Raw genomic sequence first — 23,722 nt, forward strand, 5'->3', positions numbered from 1 at the left:
TGCCCACGTTCTGTGCTCACCCCTGTACACAAGCACTATACATCCCGTGTCTCTCACAGAGCCCACTCTCATGAAGCAGGCAAAAGCCGCTTTAGTGTTAAAAGTAGGTCACGTGTCCACTTCTCCGTGCCCACACCTACTCACTGCCCGCTCTGTCACACGGCCTTGCACGACCGGTCATGTTTTAAATGTGAGTCCTGTGCCCGCCCTCGAGCGCTCACACATACATTTTCGCGCCTCACACTATATGTTCCCCGTCCAAAGCCACCGGGACACTGTGTGTAAAACGGCCAGCTATCGCTACGTGCGATCCGCCGTATCTAACCACCAAGAGCGCGCGCGCCGCGCCCGCCCCTGAATGTAACTCCTGTGCCCGCCCTCGAGCGCTCACACATACTAACGAACATTTTCGCCCCGACGCCGCCATCGCGCGTCGCGCCTCACACTTTATGTTCCCCGTCTAAAGCCACCGGGACACTGTGTGTAAAACGGCCAGCTATCGCTGCGTGCGATCTGCCGTATCTAAGCACCAAGAGCGCGCGCGCCGCGCCCGCCCCTCCGTTTCGAGCTCTCGAGCCCGCGATGCGCGGCGATCGGAGCCCGGAGGCCATTCTGCCCCTGGCTGCACACGCAAAAGCGTGGGAAACTATTCCAGGCGCATCAGAACGGGTGCTAAGCACAGTAAAACAGGGCTATACTCTGCAGTTCGCTCGCCGCCCTCCGCGCTTTCAAGCGCGTATCGAGACCAGAGTGAATGGGGAAGTAGCACATCTACTTCGAGCAGAAATACACTTTCTGAACCGGTTTCCCCTTCCATGAGCGAGTCGGGCTTTTACAGCCGTTATTTCCTCGTTCCCAAGAAGGACGGAGCACTCAGACCAATTTTGGATCTGAGACGTTTGAATGAGGCTCTTATGAGAAGACCGTTCAAAATGCTCACAACCAGACAAATTCTCGCGCAAATTCGCCCGAGGGACTGGTTTATATCTCTCGATCTAAAAGATGCGTGCTTTTCAGATCCTGATAATACCCCGTCACAGGCCATTCTTGAGATTCGCCTTCGACGGTCAGGTATATCAGTACACGGCCCGCCTGTCGACACAGCGCGCGCGCTGCATTCGACGCCTGGCCGCGTCTCCCCGGCCGGGCAGCACCGTACCTCTCAAAACATTTCAGAGGCTACTGGGTTGCATGGCCTCAGCCGCAGCAGTGCTTCGGCTGGGTCTTTTACGAATGCGCCCGCTACAACGTTGGCTGAATGCCCGAGTGCCTCACAGAGCATGGGCTTCCGGCGGTATTCGCATCAGAGTGACTCAGAGCTGCGTTTCAGCTCTGAAGCCCTGGTTAGCGGCCGACTGGTACCAGCGGGGAGTGACAATGGGAGCTATCTCACACCGCATAGTTATCTCGACGGACGCTTCCACCTCAGGCTGGGGCGCTCTGTTCGAGGGCAAACCGGCTTTTGGCCTATGGTCAGACCGGGAAAGATGCCTCCACATAAACTGTTTGGAGATGATAGCGGTCGAGAACGCGCTCAGGCGCTTCCTCCCATTCATACGGGATCACCATGTGCTAGTCCGCTCGGACAACATGTCCGTGGTATCCTATGTGAACCGACAGGGCGGTGTCAGATCCAGGAACCTGTGCAGGCTGACAGAACGCCTCCTCGTGTGGGCTTACCGCTCGCTGCGCTCGCTGAGAGCCGCGCACGTGCCGGGCCACCTGAATGTCGGTCCAGACAGACTGTCCAGGGACAACATTCCCCCGGGAGAATGGTCTCTGCACCCCCAGACAGTCCAGTTTCTCTGGCGCCTATTCGGCAGAGCGGAAATCGACCTCTTTGCGTCGAAAGACTATGCTCAATGCCCGAAGTTTTACTCGAAGAGCGAGGACGCGCTGTCCCAGACATGGCCCAGCCTCCCGCTGTATGCTTTTCCTCCAATCTCCCTGTTGCCACAGGTCATTTCGAGGATCAGAGAAACGCACCACTCAGTGCTGCTTATAGCCCCGCGATGGGAAAACCAAACTTGGTACCCAGAGCTAGTGAGGCTGTCGCACTCACCCCCATGGCCGATCCCGGTGAGAAAGGATCTCCTCTCCCAAGCCGCTGGATCGATCTGGCATCCCCATCCAGAGCGCTGGTCGCTGCATGCATGGGTGATCAACGGATACCCGTTGACCTGTCAGAAGGGGTCGTGAACACGATCACGCAGTCTAGAGCCCCCTCCACGAGACGGCTCTACGCGTCTAAATGGTCGGTGTTTTCTAAATGGTGCGCTACTCAAAACCTGGATCCGCGCGCATGCGGGGTTCCGCGGGTGCTCTCCTTCTTGCAAGAGCTGTCGGAAAAGGGCAGATCCCCTTCCACGCTCAAAGTATATGTGGCCGCTATTACAGCGTTCGCTGAGACGACGCTCGGCCGGGCAATGGGAAGGAATGAGCTCATTATCCGCTTCCTCAGAGGAGCTAAACGGATGAACCCCCCGCGGCCCCCCTCGGTTCCCTCGTGGGATCTGTCCTTGGTCCTGGCGGCCCTAAAGGCTTTTCCCTTTGAACCGCTTGAATCCGCGGATCTAAGGTATCTGTCGCTTAAAACCGTTTTTCTGATAGCTTTGTCTTCAGTCAAACGAGTGGGTGATTTGCACGCGCTATCTGTTAGCCCTGCATGTCTCGAGTTCGGGCCGAATGACTCGAAAGTCATTCTCAGACCGAGGCACGGTTACATCCCCAAAGCGATTGGAACCCCGTTTAGGGCACAAGTTATTTCCCTCTCGGCTCTGCCAGCATCCGATGGTGGGGACAGCGATAACCTCCTATGCCCTGTCCGGGCGCTGAGAGTTTACATCACGCGCTCCGCCGCTTTCAGGCGTTCAGAGCAGCTCTTTGTTTCCTTCGGCGGACGCACCAAGGGTCTTGCCGCCTCGAAGCAGAGCTTGTCCAGGTGGATAGTGGACGCGATAGCAGCAGCTTATGCCTCCAAACACCTGCAGTGCCCTCTGGGCATCAGAGCCCATTCCACTAGAGGCATGGCCTCGTCGTGGGCCTGGTCCAGCAGAATTTCTATCCACGACATTTGTATGGCGGCGGGCTGGGCCTCCCCGTCTACATTCGTGAGGTTTTATAACCTGGAAGTTCCTGCCCTACAGGCAAAAATATTGTCAGTATAAGTGACATGTATGCTCTGCCCAGCTCCCGTGTGCAGACTACGTTCATATGCTGGCGCTATTCTGGTAACTACTCAGGGTGAAGTGTTTGACTCAGACCGGCTGATCCGTTCTGTTTCCTATTTCCCGTTACGCGCTGTTATCGGTGCTGGCCCGCGCTGCTGGCCGCCCCCATTATTCTCTGCCGCGTGGGAATTTTTATCTTCATGTGAGACCGACTATGTCGTTTTCTCCTACCCTTATGAGTGCTTATGTACTGTTTGGGCTCGCTCCGCCGGCCCTACTGTTGTACTGCTATGTTTATAGACCGGCCGCGCCGCTCTATTTCATATGCTGCATGAAGTGCATGTACTACGCTGGCCCGTCTCTCGACCGGCCACATTTTCCAGCAGAGTGTTTTCCCCGGTTCCCCTGGGATTCATGGGCTGGATGCTCGGCGCACACGGCGTTGACAAAGGGTTCCCGATGCGTAAGCTACTTACGCAATACGAGAGAACCTCTCGTAAGAGAACGTACTCGGTTACTAACGTAACCTCGGTTCTCTCTAGAAGAGGGAACGAGTATTGCGTAACCTGCCGTGTCGCGCCACGAGCTTTTGCGCTTCAGACTGCGAAAACCAGAATTTTAGCCTGTGAGCGCTGAATATATACACGCTGGCCACGCCCATTCTGACGGTTAGAAGGGCGCGGAGGGCGCGAAGCGCCCTCATTGGTTGCCGCGTTCATAGCGCTCACCGATAGGCTTAAGCAGTTGCAGCCGAGCAGCCAATGAGCACGCTTATACAGCCTGCCTAGGTCTGTCGGCTGCTGCACTGCGTTGACAATGAATACAAAATTAAGGATAATTTTTTGGCTTCAGATCTCGAAGAAAGAAGACTTTCCCGATGCGTAAGCTACTTACGCAATACTCGTTCCCTCTTCTAGAGAGAACCGAGGTTACGTTAGTAACCGAGTACGTTCTAATTTCTCCAAGAATATTCAATATTTGAGAAATAAAACATCTTGTCAGAACTAGTGTTGAACCCGTTTCACACATACTCCGTGTGCAGTGTGTATGCGGTGTAGGAGCAGCACGTGCTATAGTGCTTTCACATATGCTGCGTTTGCAGTGCGTAACTGATCCGCGGCTGTACCACAAACACATACTCACTATTTTTATTTCAAATCCAGAAGTTATCAGCTACTTTTATTTAAAAAAAAGTTTTGTCAGCATTGCGATTCTCTTTGTACACATATACACTCTAATAGACGTAATTCACTTTTAAGCTTTTAAACTACGTATTATTCAATGCACTACTTCTATCTAGATTTATAAGCAAGTGGTAAAATATTTAGCCATGTAGTTATATTAAAATCGCAAACATTTTAAATTAAAACTTAAAATTGACAAAAACAGCCAACTCTTCTTTTGCATTTAAATTTTAATACAATAAATCTTGGATGTCACAAAGAACTTGTTTTTCAACCTCCACGAATGAGACGAGTGTTACTTTCCTGTTCGCTATTTTTGCTATTTTTCCATAGTGGCACACTATATTGACTGGGTTAAATAGAATTGCATTACTAAAAAGAGACTAAAATACAATTTTCATTGACTAAAACTAGACTAAATGTCATCAGTTTTCGTCGACTAAAACTAGACGAAAATAGTCACTCACTAAAATAAGACTAAAATGCTCACACTTTTTAGTCGACTGAAACTTGACTAGACTAAAAAGAGTATGAATGTGACTAAAACTAATAAAAACTAAAATGCCAGCTTGACACAAAGACTAGACTAAAACTAAAATTAAAACAGGCCACCAAAAACAACGCTAGTCAGAACTTGCACGTTTACACCGTGTGCCTGAAATTCTGAGTGTGCGATGAGTAAAACTGATCAAAGCACGATGACTTGAGGTGTGTTAGAGGTGTGGAGTGTTACAGAGCCCATTAGATTTGTGTAAATGTGCAGATGGCCTTATAAATCTACCAGCCTCATAAATCTGACTGACTTTTACGGGGGAGAGTGCCATGCATTTTATATGTTACTGTAAAAGTGTGCTCAGGAAATGCATCTTTGCATCACAAGCGAAAGCACAAACATACAGAGATACACTCACCTGACTGCCTTCTTTCTGCCAAAATATAGCAGGCTGAGGACTTCCTGTGGCTTCGCACTGAAAGGTCACGGTGCGGCCCATCCCGGCTACTTGATTCCTGGGTCGCACCGCAAACACAGGAGGAACTGCAGAAATACGAGTTAAATAAGTCAGTTTCCAAAGACAATATTTTGACTCTTGGATTGTAAAAACGAACAAAAACACATTTACATGAATACATTTAAAATGGAAGTCTATGGAGCAACACATTAAGACTGTTTAAAAGCCAGTGTGCAGCCTTTATTTTATAAGCTAATTTTTATTTTATAAAATAAATATGTAAAACAGTTGCTAAATATTTTTGTGGAAATCTTGATTTTTTTCAGGATTCTTTGATGAATAGAAAGTTCAAAAGAACAACACTTATTTGAAATAAAAATCTTTTGAAACATTATAAATGTCTTTACTGACATTTTGATCAATTTAATGCTTCTGTGCTGAATGCATTATTTTCTTTAAAAAAATACACATACATAATTAAAAAATATACACATACATAATTACGTTAATTTTTTCTAAGTGTAACTGTAAATGCATTTTCTAAGGTTAAAAAAACATTTTTTTTTTATTTTTTTTTTAAACAACGTTATGAAATGGATTTTTTAAGCACAGTTTTCGGTAAAACTACATAGAGACTTTATAAAAAACATAATAAAAAAATATACACATACATAATTACGTTAATTTTTTTCTAAGTGTAACTGTAAATGCATTTTCTTAGGTTAAAAAACGTTTTTTTTTTTTGTTTTTTTTTAAACAACGTTATGAAATGGATTTTTTAAGCACAGTTTTCGATAAAACTACATAGAGACTTTATGAATAACACATTATATAAAGGTATTCATAATGTAGATTATAATGCCTTATATCTTTTCATAAACAATTATATGCAAAGTTATTAAATATATATATATATATATATATATATAGAGAGAGAGAGAGAGAGAGACAGAGAGAGAGAGGGGGGGATAAATGGCTTTAAGTAAAGTGTTTATAATATTTTCATATTTTCTATTGAAACAGGAGGTTGGGCCAATAATCTTTTGTTTATGTTACTGGCACACACTTAGACATACCATGAATCAGAGATGAGTTGTTAATATTTTTGGACCTCTGTATATTCTGTGTACGTACATTTCTGCAAAAAATGTATGTTGTCAACTTTTACTAGCAAATCTCCAATTTTGATTTCAGGGGGTCTTTGATATCAGCCAAATTTCATGGATATAAATACACTAGAGACAGACTGAGCTCAAGCCTTCAGCGTCACGTTTAACGGCAGGAAATAAAAGAGAACGTCACACTGGTGTTTAATGGAAGGATATGCAGGTATTCCGGAACATAAAAACATATGTAGACGCAATATAAAAAAGGCACGATCGCCACGTCTGCTTCATTTGCATGGACAAGGGCACAAAGCAATAAAATTTACATGTAGATGGGGGGATAAATTTGGGCCATCTGTCCCGTACTGACACTCTTTAATGGAACCGACGTCGTTGGGATCCCGGTTTTTCATGCATCTTAATGACTCGGAGTGGAGAGATGCTGATTCCTGACGCAAACTCCACTTCAGAGTCCATAACAGCACGGAGCCATTTCATCTTGTAATAAGGATATGTTCATAATATGTGACACAAAGTACGACCCCCTACGACGGCAAACGATTCCTTCTACCGGTGAGCCAATCTTAAACCCGTCAAATCATACACTGCCGTAAAGCGTCCGGAGGAATAAAGCTAGAATTTTCAACTAGCCTAAGTGGGAAGAAAATGAGGCAATTTTGACGTTACCTTGTACGCTCAGAGCGAGCATTAGTTTTTACCCAGGCCTGCTGTGCTGTCACTGTTGCCGGTGACAACCCAGACAAGCGTGCTGATTGGTGGAAGGATGGATGGTGGATGGATGGTGGTTCTGACAACTTCCTGTTGCTGTCAATGCAGCAAAAATGGTGACGGGTGACAATTGCAACTTACCAGACACAACTGAAAGAGGAACAAAAAAATAGAAGCATGATAAAACACAGATGTGAGAGATGAGCAAATTAACCGCACACAACATGAAGCAAAAATGACAGGAAATGCTTACTGAACAAAATCAGTGCAGCGATGTATTTATGAGCATAACACAAAAACATACAAGAAACATAAGGTGTGGCAAGCACACACACACATTGTAAATATATCATGAGGCTGAAATATATGGCGTAAACCACACAAAGAAACTATTCTATCAGTCTTGAGTTGTGAGCGTGAGGCATGAATGGAGGTTTTATTCTTCTGGTCTGGCCAAAGGTTTTATTAGGTGGACAATGTGACCTGGAGTCTGACCCTTTTAAAGCTACAGTGTGTCATTTTTACACCACCAGCCCGACATAACAACATTGGCTCAGCCAATGGCATTCATTTGGAGGCGGGACTACTAGCTTGTCTGAATGCTGACATTACTTCTCAAATATTTTTGCAAATCTGTTTATTACCGCTAGTGTGTGGAAATGAAACACTTAAACTTCAACTTTAAAACAAATGCAAATTTTTAAAAGCTTTAGCATTTTAACCCTCTTGTTGTGTAAAATCCCTCAATCTCCAGGACTCGTAGCTTTAAAAAGTGTGAAAACATGAAATTGCATTCAAAAAGCAATTAGCATCCATAAAGTGACATTTTTCCAAACTACTATTTTTGCCGATTGGGAATTACATTTTAATGAAAGATTACATGAAAAGAAGAATTTTCTGTAATAAGGTTTCATTTGTTAACATTATTTAACTAGATTAGATAACATAAACTAACAATGAACAAGACCTCTACAGCATTTAGTAGCAAACAATTTTTAACTAGCATTAACGAAGATTAATAAGTGCTGCAAAACACATTGTTTATTGTTAGTTCATGTTAGCAAATGCATTAATTAATGTTAAGAAATGAGACCTTATTGTAAATTGTGTAAAGATGGATCGCGCACAATAAAACCGAGGACATTTGTTAAGCAACTACAGTAAATAAGCCAATTTTAAACTTTAAATGCAATGACTCAGGCCATTTGGAGTCAATCCTGCGAGATGGACAGAGTAACACAAACGAAGGGTGAGAAACGAGGGAAAGCGGTAGATTTGAGAACAGCTGCTTGAAGAGAACTCGACTTGGACGGGGCCGTTTGCTCTTTTGGCAATGGTTGCGGCTCTCGCTCTACTTTGTTTCCATGGCCCATTAGCGGAGCTACTCATGGGACTCGCATGGCATTCTAGCACTTTCCTCAAATACATCAGTACTAATGACTAAATCGCCAGCTGAGAGAGGCCTCGTTTGTACCCAACATTATCTTTTCATGGCCTTTTAACAGAGAACTGACTCTTATTCCAAATTACTTATCTCGGAGAATGTGTGTGTTTGTGCGCTTGACATTTACAAATTCTGAATTGACAAATCGTTTAAAGAATCAATTGACTGTTCAATGCACCTATGATGCCAAAACATGCTGTCTAGGAAGGCAGCTCACTAATGCAATTCCTTCAAAACACCAACCAGACAAAAGACATTCTCGAATACAAGTCATCATTTTGATGAATCTCATTCCTTGGCATCTGGAAAGCAATGTTATTCCAAAGGCAAGTTTGTTAATAAGCCTCTTTCGCTGGATAGATTGGTTATTGAAGCAGACGTGTTTATAAGTCTGGTTCCAATGCTACTGGCCCGCTAAACACACATGTAAAATAATAATTCAGCAATTTCTGTAAGCAATAAAAACCAGTAAAAGCAATAAGCGGTGCAACGAGGAGAAGGAGAAAACTGCTCAGGGGTGTCAGGAGACAATGCGGACATTGTTCTCTGAAGAGTTGAGCCTTCAAGAGTGTGAAACACACTCGAGGGGACTTAAAGTGAAAAGGACGAAACAAAATGGACCTAGAGTAAAATAGATGTGTTCTTATGTATGGGTGTTTCTACAAATAAGCCACCTTTATGTCGTAGTGATTGATGGTATTTTTATTAACTTTATTTATTACAAATAATAATAATTTTTCTTTGTTAAATAGATCCTTGTCCTAGAACTTGCAATTCTAATTTTGATAATCCACTACCAAAATTATCCAATTCTAAATCAAATGAGTGCCGTAAATCTAATCCAAATCAATATTTAAATATATATTTATTGGGAAAAATTTTAATTATTACACACATTACGACTGGTTATTTGGTAAGTGAGGAGCAAGATTGTGATAAAATATGAATTACGAAAAAAATCAAGTTACATTTCCAATTAAGTTGGGAATTTTGACCAAAAAGTTGAAAATGTTATTTTGTTTTGAGGGGGGGGGGGGGGACATCCATTCGGACAAATCATTCTGACAACCTGTCAAAGCTGAAAACGTCTGTCAAAAAAAACTAACAGCTGTGAATAAAGAGGTCAAAAACACACACACTCAGATTCCCGTCCACCAAAAGCATTGGTTACTTCAAATTATAGATTAGTGCTGGCAGGATCAGGGCGGTTTGTCAAACAGCGTGAGATGAGATGTTCTTACCGTGGACGGTGAGGGTGGCGCTGGCCTCCGTCTTCCCCATCATGTTCTCCGCCTGACAGGTGTAAGTACCGGCGTCTCCTGAAGTCAGTCTCTTCAGTTTGAGAGTGTGGTCCTCCCAGATCTCATGCCTGAGACGACGACGATACACAAACATAGATGCAATTAAACGAGGCCATCCTGATACACTTCATGGACTCTATCTTATCAAGAGGTTCTTTAAGACTTTAAAGGACAGGGATTTCTCATTCGCATTTAATTGGCTTAAAGGTATAGCGGAGGATCTTTCCGAATTTTAGATAAGAACCGCCCTCTCCACTTTTTGAAAAAATGCACATGCGCACAACACTCTACCTGCTCCCGAGAGGGAACGCCTATTAACGTGTGCGAGGTTCTCCTCGTGCACGCTCTGTTTACAAATTGCTGTCGGCATCGCTCATACAAGATTACTTTCCAAAAGAAGATTTGCACTTTTTCTCCAAATAGCATGCCAAACTTTACCTGTCGAGTAGAAACTTCGCGACTGAGGCATCAGTGGGAACTGGGAAGCCCAACATGTGTTATCAGCGCACGCCATCGTGTGAAACAATCTCCCAAAAACACTCTGATCTTGTTTCTCTCTTCTGAGGCCTTTCTCTTCTTCTCATACAGTTCGTACAAACTTTTTCTCTTGCGACCCTCAGACATTTTCAAAGGACCCGGTGAAACGGCGAGCTTCAATGAATGGCTTAGCTCTAGCTCACCAAACATAAACACCTGAAAGTGCGCATGCGCAGAAAGCGAAAACTAAGGGACGAGCACGTACGACGGCCTTACGTAAACATATCACCAGAATGATTGACACTTAGGTGGACCAATAGTTTACACTACCCACCCGGAAAAAGAAAATCCTCCGCTATACCTTTAATATAGGCTAACTAGACGTTTTATCACTCGTACCGTCCCTTGGGTAGATCTCCGTCCTCTTTCCTCCAGCGGATGGTGGGCACGGGGTCTCCTTGAGCTTCACACCTGAACTCAACACTCTGGTCCACCAGAACAGACTGACTGCTCGGCTTTCGCAAGAAGCTGGGCCTCTCTGCACACAAACACAAAGCGTATTATGTAATACAAGAAGTTTCCCAGACTTCACTATGAGATATTCCCTTTGCTGATCCGATTATGAACTTCCAGCGATCTACATCTATTGAATTCTGACTTGTTGTTTTAGCCTAAACTTTCATGCAGCTAATCCTAAAGTAAGCTTCCTATCTGATTTATTTATTAAGATCATATCTCTTTGATGTTAGGATACTAATAATCTGTTAGGGGAATAGCTAAACCAAAAATGAACATTCTGTCATCATTTACTCACCCTCGAGTTGTTCTAAACCTTTATGAGTTTCTTTGGTCTGTTGAACACAAAATAAGATATTTTGAACAGTGTAAGTTACCAAACTGTTTCTAGTCCCAGTTGACTTCCATGGTATATTTTTTTTTCATACTATGGAAGTCAATGGGGACCATCAACTGTCTGGTTACCAACATTCTTCAAAATATCTTCTTTTGTGTTCAACAGACCAAAAAAAAAAAATCATACAGGTTTGGAACAACTTGTATATGAGTATATGATAAAATGTTCATTTTTGGGTGAACTATCCCTTTAAGATTAGGACTATCTAACCCACTGATATGAAGAAACATCAGTACAGTCCCTTTAAAGGCATGTTTATCATGGCAGTTCATTCAGGTGTTCTGATTTCTTGAACAACCAATCATAGGGTTAGGGGAGGGGCTATCTGTTTGGACAGCCAATGGCATGGGGAAGTGTATTCAAAATCTGTCATAAAACATTCATTATTTTTTACATTCTGTTTTGTGACTCTACTGCCACTAAAGATGGCACACTTCCCCTCTAAATTGAATCTGAGGAGATGTTTTTGGAGGAATTATGTTTTGCTCCATTTCTTACACTTGATCTAAATTGAGAATGACAATAAACTAGACTTGACTTGGCATGGCTGGTGACTTTCTCCCTGTAATGTGTAAATATGCAAGCAGACATTGAATAATGATGGCGTTGAGGAAGGCTGTGTTGCAGGGATTAAGGAGGGAAGGTCAAAGGCCACAGCTCTGATGTGGAATAGTGTAAACTGATATGTTAAGGTGTTGGACGACACAATGTATATTTTTGTGTGTATGTGTGAATGAAGGGGAGTGTGAAGGGTGAGCTGGTATTTGTTTCATGGCAAACTCTGATGATAAGGTTTAAGGGTCCATGTCTCCTAAACGGGGTCAATGACACGCTGGAGTCTTCCTACAGCTAAGCACACAAACTCTAAACATCTGGATTCTCTCCTGCTCTGCCCATAAACAAACACTTCATGCAACGTGTGTGTGTGTTTAAGTGAATCCATCTGCATGCTTTTCACAATCAAATGCACCAGAGGTTTGTGTGGGAACCTGATTATATATACACATGTGCATCTTAAGGAAGGCAGATCACATGCGGGAGTATTTGAGAATCAGACTTCTGATTTACTGAAATACATAAATTAAAGCAGAAATATATCGAAAACTTACCAAGAACAGTCAACTCTGCGATCTCGCTCTCTCGTTCCCCCATCATGTTGGTTCCCACGCACACGTACTTCCCTGCATCCGTTTTGCGGGTGTTGGTAATCATCAGTTTTCCTCCTCGTATCTGATGGAAAGAGCATATGAGAAGTCATAAATATAAGGATTAAAGGACATAGTGACACAATGCGACACAATGCAAACTCCTCCATAATCACACAAAAACTACTGCAAAAATTAAATAATAATTATATATACATATATACTGTATTATCAATATATCAGTGCAATGTGTGTTGTGGCTATTCAGGTGGCTTATAGCTTCCTTTTTTTTTCTCAGGCAATTGTACAGGCAGCTGGGGGTCTTCTTTCACCTGAGCAGATCAAAATCACACACAACAAATCTGACCCCCGCATCAGGGGACCACACGGCGAGAGTCAATGAGGGGGATCAGAATGTGGCGGCTCTCCTACGGCCCCCTACCTGCCTGCACTTACACAGGTCAACATGTGGGTTCACTTTATGGCAGATCATGTCATGTCTCATTGATTATCATTCACTGCGGTCAGTGTTGAGTCCAGCGGCTGGATCTGACTGTGTTTAACATGTGGAATGTGTAAACAGAGTCTCAGTGACAAAGACCAGAGGCATTCGCTGTATATCCCATCATTACTAATTAGATACAGATATTACACTTATGAGACACAAATGCCACATTCAATCTTCAAGTCTGCACTAAAATGTGACACTGTAGCTAAAAAATAAATATGGACGGATGAATGGACGGATGGATGGAAGAATGGATGGATGAAATAACGATAAAACAAAAGATGATGGATGATGAAGCGATGAAACAAAAGATGATGGGTGGTTGATGGATAAATGGATGGATGAAACAAGATGGATGGATGAATGAATGGATGAATGAATGGAACGATGAAACAAAAGATGATGGATGGATGGATGTATGAATGGATGGATGGATGAATCAACGATAAAACAAAAGATGATGGATGATGAAACGATGAAACAAAAGATGATGGGTGGATGATGGATAAATGGATGGATGAAACACAATGGATAATGGATGGATGAATGAATGGAACAATGAAACAAAAATGATGGATATTTGATGGATTAATAGATGGATGAATAGAACGAAGATGGATTCATGATGGATATTTGATGGATAAATGGATGGATGGAACGATGAAACGATGATGGATGGTTGATGGATAGAACCATCTGTAGACAAAAGATGGTTGATGGCTGAATGGAAAATTGAACATTGATGGATCATTGAAACAAAAGATTATGGAGTTTGGATGGATGGATGGATGGATGGATGGATGGATGGATGGATGGATGGATGGATGGATGGATGGATGGATGGATGGATGGATGGATGGATGGATGGATGGATGGATGGATGGATGGATGGATGGATGGATGGATGGATGGATGGATGGATGGATGGAACAAAAGATGAATGGATGGATGGTGGGTGGTGAAACGATGGAACGATGAAACAAGATGGATGGAATGATGAAACAAAAGATGGTTGGATGGAACAATGAAACAAAACATTATGGATGAATGGAATGATGAAACAAAATATGAATGGATGGATGGTTGATGGAACGATGAAACAAAAGATGGATGGATAGATGGAACAATAAACAGACAGACAGACAGACAGCCAGACAGACAGATGAAAGTATGGAAAATATAAAGATAGTATTAATGAACATTAAAATGTACATTTTTCACTCTGTTCACAAACTCTCAGAGGTGTAAAATAAGAGTTTTATCAGATTGGTTTTTACAGTCATTTACATTTAAAGGACTGCAAACATCTAAACAAAACATTCACTAGGTCTCATGGGACGTCTCTGAGTACTTCCAAACCGGACACGTTCTAAAACGTTCTGAAGCATTCTTGAGCCCTGTCGCCTCTCCTAAATATTAATGGTGGAAAAGAGTCTTTAAACAAAGGAGAGGTCGGAGGGGAAAGGAAGGAGGGTGAGTTTATTTAAGGCACCCTATGGTGTTGGAGAGGTTTTGAAGTGTCATTATGTTACTGTTTGTTTGAGCGAGAGCTTAACGGCTGAAACGGCACAAGACTCGCAAAGCAGACAAGGTCAGGTCAGACGTAGGAGTGCGAGAATGTGTGTGTGAGTATTAAGGAACTAATACAGTGAAGAACCCAAAGGAAAAGTGAGAATGTGCCTCAGGAAAAACTCAAGATCCATTTCAAAAGATAGCGAGCTGCTTGTTGCAATGTATTGTGGTATTGCCTTATCTGTTAATGAAAACATGTAGCAGAATCTGAAAGCGCACCTAAGAAACTTAACAACTGTTAACAACAAGGAAGCGTGCTAGGTTCCATAACAAAATGACTATCTGATTGCTATGACACGTAACATGCCGCAGAGCTCTGCTAGACAGCCCAAAAACTCCTCTTCACGTCCAAAGTACACGCAGACACATATTTGGAGTTCCATCACAGCAGGACAGCTTTACTCTCGGTCCAGAGTCAACGAACACGCCTTCGCTCCCTCCGTCCTCGGATGCGATCAATCTGAGCATTGGGAGATTGCTTTATTCGCATGCCTTTTGTCTTGTGTGGTTTGGCTCATGCGTGCTCATTCAGGGCTCACGGTGTGGAGTCACTCAGCAGACCATGATGATCACACACCAACTCAGAACAAAAAGCTGCAAAACAATACAGAGTTACTGCTGAAAAGCAATTAATGGCCACATTGGAGCTCCTTAATTTAGAGATAACAGTGGAACGCAAAACAAATGAATAATGCTGATGCTCATTGCTGTATGCAGAGCTGTAGTTGAGCCAATGTTTCGGAAAAAAAATCAGTTAATTGCTGTGAAGTGCATTTTGCCCCCAAACAAAAAAACAAAGACAAAGATGCTTCTTAAAGGGAAACAACATGTTTACACTCTTTGCACAATTAAACCATTCTCCATTCTCATAATGGCCACTCTCAAGTCTCATTGCTGTAATAATAAAAATAAATATATATATATGTGTGTGTGTGTGTGTGTGTGTGTGTGTGTGTGTGTGTGTGTGTGTGTGTGTGTATTTGTCATTGCTGTTGAAAATAAAAATAAAAAATAATAATATATATATATGAGACGTTCCCGCAGTTCTTCTGGATTTAGTTTGACGTTAAATCCAGTAATATATATATTACAATTTTGTGCTTCCTTTAATTTTTCTAAGCATCTTTTTATTTACATAATTTAAGACGGTACAAAAACATATCTATCTATACATACATATGGCCAATATTAAATTGTGTGTGTTTGACCTACATTATGAGGATCCTTATAATGTAGTGTGTATTCAGGCTTCAGGCCATGCCCCCTACATTATGAGTACATGCCGATATCCTCATAATTCAAATTGCTATAAAAACATACTAAACGGTTTTTCATTAAAAATGTAGCAATGCAGAATGTTTTCTGTTTAGGTTTAGGGGCTAGAAAATGTCATTAGCTCAGTATAAAAACCATTACGCCTATGAAACGTCCTCATAATGATAGGAGTACCAACATGTGGGTGTGTTTGAGATGACCATACAGTTAATTGTAGACTGCAGACTACAGATAAGCTACACACACACATACACCACCACCACCACTAACATCAACAACAAACTTGACCTGGTTTGATTCAGCCATTCTAATCAGCACAATCGCAACATCATAGTTACATGTTGTCGTAACTTTGGAATGCTTTACACATTCCTTCATTGCCTTTTTAGTCAGTGCTAAGCAGTAAAATGGTATTCTCAAAAAAACCCTGTCTACAGTTTGATTAAAAATAACAAAACCTCCCAAACCACCTTTAGCCTTATTCTACACAAATAAGCCACGTGGAAAACGAGCAGCGGCGTGCACATCAAAGTCACTCTTTTAACGACAAAAGAGGCCTGATTTATCCCGTTACTTAATTTCCCACACATTTAATTAGAAAAACCTAATTGGTGGCCCTGGTTTAAAGACTGCATTAAATCAGCAGAGAGAGAGTTTTCGGCTCGTGAACGCTGGCGAAGGCAAACTTTCATTCCCACATGCCCTTCCAATCAGATGAATGGGCTCCATTAATTTTCCCCGACAGAGTCGGCCATGACGCAGTTTAAACACTCATCAGCAGAAGCCCTAATCGGCCTTCATTTGCTGGAAAAATGCAGCAGAAGCAGTTGTTATCCACATGCATTAAATAAGGGAACTTCTTTTTGCTGTGTCTTTTTTATTAACAAATCAGCAGGTCTTCGTTAGTACCTCTAAAATGAAAATTAGGAAGGGACCTGTGGCCGGATGTGAAGCTCATATTTTTTATTGAATACAGCAACAGTAAGTCATCCATAAAAAATGTGTGTTATTTGAGCAGTAAATTTGTTTGAGTCATCAATTTTGAAGTGGGACTACTGTTTTAGGTGGATAAAATTCTAGTTATTCGTACTATCCCACAAATCCTGTCAGTCGAGCTTAAAATCGAACTTTGCCGATTTTCAACCTTTATATGTTTACTATTTGTCCATGTTACCCAGACAGAGAAATTCATGTTTATTTCTCAGCAAAAGTCCACCGGATGATGTGTTTTGCGGTTTCTCTGACTTTAGACAGCTCCAGAGCTTTCATGAAAACTACAGATTATACTTCCGCATTTTTGTATTTTGTCAGATCAACAGAGGGTTATTAACAGAACAGTTATTGTAAGGGTTTATCACTGAAAACTGTATTGTGCTTTGTCTACTCTTTAAAGGAGAACTCCGGTCAATTTTAACATTGAGCTCATTTTTTTGTACATTTGGAGTGCTGTCAATACAGAGAACAACGACAAAAATCGGTGTTGCCTACACCGAGTTATTCTATTTTTAAAATTTGCACCCTGTTGACTTCAATGGGGCAAGTTTTAAACCTGCTTTTAGCCTCTTAACATCCTTGATGTGTCATTACAAGTGCACAGCTAATGTGAGTGATTCCTTCAGAGTGAACACGGGTGAATCTGACTGCAGTAGATGTGAAAGATATGTATAAAAATGATGCAATTTAAGCCAGCGCAAATACCTGTGTTTACATCCTGTTTTCGGTTGAAGTCCAAAGTAGTCGATTGCCGAGTTCACGCTCGTGATCATAGGTAACTAAACTATGCGCGTGAACTCGGCAATCGACTACTTTGGACTTCAACCGAAAACAGGATGTAAACACAGGTATTTGCACTGGCTTAAATAACATCATTTTTATACCAAAAAATTAGCTCAATGTTAAAATTGACCGGAGTTCTCCTTTAAACAGCATTATGGTGAAAGTGGAACACTATGGCAACAGCTTTCTTACCTGTACAAGACAGCGTTTTTCTTTCGGGAGGAACTACAGACAGAATGGTAGTTTCTCCCCTCCGTTTGACCCAAAACACTGTGCTCGTGGTCATCCAGTTTGAAGTGTTGACTACAAACACGGAGGTTAAGATTTTCGCAGCGTTCTCTCCATATTTACAATTTTTGCTGCTTTTAGCCATTGCCTAAAACACACTGGATCCTTCACAGGAAACGGAAACTCATTCCCGCTAAACGTTTACTTTTTGAATTCCTGCACACAGGAACTATAAGTCGACACCATTATGACTAAAAGTTTGCTAAAAAGTATTTCCTTCTAAATCAAGGCAATATTTGACTCTGATCAAGTGTATCCAATAGTTGCAGACTGGTGGGAGTGGCCTTGGACGGCAACATTCCCAGTGTATTATGGGTGTTGAAGTTTTCCTACCTATTGGTAAAAAGGAAGACAACATCCTTTTTGCTATGTTTTCTCTAGTCAAAATTACAAAAATGTGTTCGCCTTTCTACTGCACAGGCAGACAAGTTATATTGAAAGCCCAATTTGCCAGCTGTGAAGTATCTCTTTAACCAGCCAGTGTAAAACACTCTTCCACCAGCTAGATGAAGCAGCACTAACCAGCTGGAATCGCTGTCAGATTTGCTTACCGTTATCCTCTCATCTCTGTCGTCAATGGTGACTCCATCTTTCTTCCAGGAGATGGTGGGTTCTGGGTGTCCACGGGGCGGCTGGCACTCCATGACCGCTGGCTCGCCCGCCGCCACCATCACGTCCACGGGGTTCTGTCGGAAATCATCTCGAAGAACTGGTAAAAAGAGAGAGAAAAACAGGGATATTAGAAACACGACCAGCATTTTTATCAGGAAACTACACACGCTAACATTTAAAGAAGAGGAATAACAAATTAGAAACCATGAGAGGATCATTTTTCTACTCTTTCCAAGTGCAAACCACCTCTAATTTACTTCAAACATACAAAGATTAAACCTAAAACTTCTGTTTACATTAGCTAAAAAGGCACAAAAGAGGGTTTGGAATATAAAGTGCTCTTCCTGCATGGAAATGTAAGTGATATTAATGTGGGACACGAGATTGAACATTCATCTAGACCACTGCTGAAGTGTGCAATAACATCTGAACCCAAAAAACACACGTGTTTAAGTCTAAGCATGTTAGTCGACCCTGTTACCCTTCTGACGGATTTGCTTAAAGCGTTCCCATTAATCCGAGAAAGCATGCCTTTCACAGTGCCATGTAGATACTGTACAGCAGCACATTAGATTAGTCCAATGTTTTAAATTATATACACATGACATGGGAAAAGCACATGTGGTGAAACACAGCAACTTGACTCGAGATATTTTCCAAAACCCAGTGAGCTGCCGACCTAGAAAGTATTTTATAGTCAATGTGAAACCATATTTGCATTTGCAAAGCACATTTCTGATCTTATTGGGCATTATTACAAAAAAATATTAATGTTCACCTTGTTTTTGGAAACATTACAATTTTTTTTATTTTTTTGAAAGAAGCATCTGTTGCTCACCAAGGCTCCATTTATTTAATCAAATATACAGTAAAAACAGTGAAATATTATTACAATTTAAACAGTTTTTAGTTTAATATAAATGCATATTAAAATGTAATTTATTCCTGTGACGGTAAAGCTGAATTTTCAGCATCATTACTCCAGTCTTCAGTGTCACATGATCCTTCAGAAATCATTCTAATATGATGATTTTGAGTTCAATAAATATGTATTATTTATTATTACATTATTGTATCATATACTATTATTATTAATATTATTACTATTGTTTATTAGTACTATATGTAAAAAGATTACCAAGGTGAACATGTGTGCATGCATATATATAAAATAAAACATTTAAAATATATAGTATTTTGATACATTTTATATATATATATATATATTTTTTTTTTATAAATATTACACAAACAATTATTACGTATCAGTAATTCTCCCCTTTTTCATAAAAGTATGTGCAAGTCGACAGAAATGGAAACTTCTTTGGGCTCTCACGCCCCTGAACGTGTTCCTGTCGGCCCGATTACCCTCAGCTCTAGATCAAAGTGAGATGCTCAAGGTAACCTGAACTCCTGACTGCCTCCAAATTCTTTTAAGACTTTAAGCACTTAATTGGCCATATGATTCCAGTTTCTACTGCTTGTAATGTCACAGCAGGTAAAAGTCATCCTTTCCCCACTGAAAAATGTCCAATCGGAGGTGATTCGCTGAAAGAAATGGAAATAATTTCTTCTCCTCATCTCTTGCTCTCTTTTTCCATCATTTCTCTGTAACAATCTCTCAAGCATATCATTCCTTCCAGCCAAGGGTTTCAACAGGCATCTCGTTTTCCTCGACCGGCTTAATTAGGCAGTCTATAGAGGAAAGACACACATGCACACCAGAAGATCACTGGCCGGTGAGAGAGATGAGGGTCAGTGTCTAATGTGAACTGTGTTCGCTCTCCATGGATCAGCTAAGGGATTCGAATTTTCGCAGCGGATCAACAAACTTGGATTGAGTTTGCAGAGTTGTGTGAACCCAACTCACGCTTGATTTACACCCTGAGCTGAGAAACCTGATAGCATGCTTGCTTTCTAACAGGGCCTTGTGGGGAAAGTTGTGTGTGTGTGTGTGTGTGTACATATGTCAAGTTCTGAAAATGTCTACAAAATGGGAATGGAGTCCTGGAAATGATATAAACCACTGAAGTGAGACAGAAAGAGTGACGGCAAGAGAGAGAAACCAAGCCCGTCTCTTTGAAGTGACAGTTCACCCAAAAAAGTAATATAACCTGCTTTCTTCTATGAAACACAAATTTTTGAAGAACATCGAATATACTACACAAGTCATTAATTACTTTTATTCTGCTTTTGCATTCTATTTGAGTGCATCAGTCCATATTCAGTGTAATTGTATGAAAAATGATCTACCAGTATACCGTTCAAAATTTTTCCTTTTTGTGCTCACAGAATGTCATATTGGTTTAAAATGACATGAAGGTGAATATACAGTATGACAACATAATTTTCATTGAGAATTATGCCTTTAAACCTCGTGGTCAAAACTGGCATTGAATGAAAACGGCAAATAAATAAATAAATAAATAAATAACCACAGTAAGTAGGCTATATCCCCTAGTAATTTTACTTGACTTTGATAATTACAAAATATAGGCCATTTTGTTTTTGGACCAAATTCTAATGATCCATCTATGTGTAAAAAGTTTCAAATCTGTACACAAATTACTGAATGCTCAGTCTCTTCTCTACTAAACCTGGCAACCCAAAAGCGCTTGTTCAGTTTCCAGAACTTTTGCAGAACTATATGCTTCACAGAAATTTGAAACAGATGCGGTAACGTCAAATTAAAATGAGATTTGCATTGATATTCCTCCGACATTAATGAAATGAATATTTAATACCACACATGGGCTACAGAGGGATGACAGTAAGAGCTCTGCTGGGCGGAAATGAAATGGATTTTGCTGAGCCACCACTGAGGGTTTCTGGAGTGTTCTGCTGGAGCCATTGGGGAACTGGAGATTTGCTAAAAAAAGCACTTCAAAAACCCAGAGCTGGCAAAGGCGCAGGGAGATTTGTCAGGAACGGGATTGTGGGCCTTGAAGAGAAACCATGGGGAACGACCAAAATACAGCAGTTGCAGTAGAATAAATATGTATTATAATCACAACGTCTATCTGCTTAGAAGTTTCCTAAACATTATCATGCTGAAAAGCCCAGCATATGGTGTTTTTTGGATGTTGGTATGCTAGTTTGTCCCCAGCAGACTGCCTAACCTCATCTAGTTTAGGATTACTTGCACTTTTAAGCCAAAAAGATCACAATAATTGACCGGTCTAACTAGCAAGAACCTGGTTCTTCACTAGCATAACCAGCAATGTGTTCACCAAACTAGCTCCAACTAGTCAGGAATTCAGATTTGTAGGTTTCAAACCATGGGGAATTCTGCTATAGAAAAGGAAAGCAATTTTAAGCAACTTCCAGCATCTGTCCAATCGAGTATCACGTACAAAACGAAATGTCATTGGGGCGGAAATTGCGGAATCGTGAGAATATTTAGAGAAACAGAAACGAGAACGTGTACTGTATGTCAGGTTTGCGAGAACAATTCCACATGAACAATGTGCGTATGCGAACGCAATCGTTCCCAGATGTGAACCCACGGAAAACCGCCGCACATTCCCTCTCCTCCAGATCATCTGTCCACATGGTGCCTGCTAAACATAATACAAAAATGGAGGGATGACAAATTAGAGCGAGACCTCATTTAGAACGCTCTTCGCCTCCTGGGTCACCGCGCCATTGCAGGTCAGACTGAAGCTGGAGTCATGCCAGTCGCTGGTTATCCAACACTTAAGACCACCCGCTAAAAGAGTGCGTTCAGAAGAATGAAGAACGGGTAGGAAAAGCCAAAAAAAAAATGCCTTTACAAAAACTACTGTGGCGGCACGAACTAAGTGACATTAAAGCAATTCCAATTCCTTTTGATATATACCATGGTATCATGATTTTAAAATTTAATCTATTTTGTCTGAAAAAATGGTAATACATCTCAATATTATAAAGTTGAAAATATACTGCATACTGTTTTTAAGATTTGCAATATTACATTCAAAAGTGTCATTACATTTTATTGTGGTTTAAAAGATTAGATTTAAGTGTGTTATAGAAGATGGCAAAGGTAATCTGAAATTAAAAATAGTGAAAATAAGCAAGCACAACTAAATATCCAATATCACCTGACTCTATTTACTTTATTAATGGATGCTCAACATTCCCAAAAAATAAAAAATAAATAAATCCTTTACCAAAAAATGAAATAACTGAAATTATGCCATTTAGCTATTTAGCATTCATTCTGGTTCCATTATGGCTCGTAATGCACACTTTTTTTCCTTACTGAATTCAATGTTTAACTCAAACTGCTGTAGTAAAATGGACTACAAATAGCAATACAATCTGACTAAACAAGTATAAATGCAAAAATTGCATTCAAACTACTAGCTAGCCAAACATCTAGTGGACAATAATCTCGAGTTTCCTTCCACCTCACCAAATGCCTCATCCACTCTTCCTCCCTCCATTATTTTCCACCAAACCATCATGAGTGCCCACCTCATTCATCACTGCCTGATGCTTGAACCCTCTCCTCTGTCTGTAGGGTCTCCAGGGCTGGTGAGGGCCAGAACTTGCCGCTGGAAATGCACACTTTAGAGAGGACATACTATACCTGCCTAGAGTCTCAAAGAGCGGATCGATACGCTGCTCTCATTAGCAGCAGGGAGCTGGGAGGAGATGGGGGGGGGGTTCAAACCCGCTAGTGCGTTCACAGCAAGCTAACCCTGCCTGGAGCTGCGGCGTCCGCTGGGGTTTACAACTCTCGCTCTTTCTCTTTCGCTCTCCGCAGCTGATACCGCCCTCCTGGTGAGTCTCGACTTCAAAGGAAGGCCCCCAGCTACGGTGCGTTAACCCCCTGCTCCTGCGCCCATGTGGCGGCACGGTCAAGGTCTGGTGTGTGCGCGGATAAGGTGTCTCTGAGGAGACGGGACGAAGCAAAGCAATCTCCTGCACTTTCTCCTGAGGATAACTGGCTCCCTGACTGAGCCTGGTTTCTCCCACGTTTTTTTCTTTTCTGTTTCTGTCACCTGATGGTGTTAGGTTATTTGCCACCTTTGACTTGCTTAGTTGGGGTTTGAAAGACACTTAATATTCAGTAATACAGACCTTAGTCAGGTTAGACGCTATATTGAATTTAACACGGGTGAAAATGAGGCTGTGAGGGATAGGCTTACAATCTTTACTTTGGCAAGCATTGTATAAAGGTCATAGATCATGTAATTTTCACAACTCCTTGACACTTCTGAATGAGAACAAAAGGGGCTTTCGCACCGGAGGAACCTTTTCATAGTTCCTAGAACTAATTGCGGAG

At 41.6% G+C, this 23,722-nt stretch overlaps 1 protein-coding gene across 3 annotated transcripts in view; it reads right to left on the reverse strand.

The window, feature by feature from the left end:
• robo1 (roundabout, axon guidance receptor, homolog 1) overlaps positions 1–23,722 on the reverse strand; it is a 178,162-nt gene that overhangs the window by 45,399 nt on the left and 109,041 nt on the right. For 2 of the 3 annotated variants that reach the window (XM_081370602.1, XM_081370601.1), the window contains exons 3-7: positions 18,390–18,547; positions 12,384–12,504; positions 10,761–10,899; positions 9,825–9,952; positions 5,266–5,390 (exon numbers count right to left, since the gene is read on the reverse strand). In XM_081370602.1, coding sequence (XP_081226728.1) covers positions 5,266–5,390; positions 9,825–9,952; positions 10,761–10,899; positions 12,384–12,504; positions 18,390–18,547 — 671 coding nt within the window. Of the gene's footprint in view, positions 1–5,265; positions 5,391–7,097; positions 7,161–9,824; positions 9,953–10,760; positions 10,900–12,383; positions 12,505–18,389; positions 18,548–23,722 lie in introns of those variants that run through there. The other variant, XM_081370603.1, reaches the window with a different exon arrangement.

This window comes from Scardinius erythrophthalmus (genome assembly GCF_964197995.2).
Source record: "Scardinius erythrophthalmus genome assembly, chromosome: 7".
Taxonomy (NCBI): Eukaryota; Metazoa; Chordata; class Actinopteri; order Cypriniformes; family Leuciscidae; genus Scardinius; species Scardinius erythrophthalmus.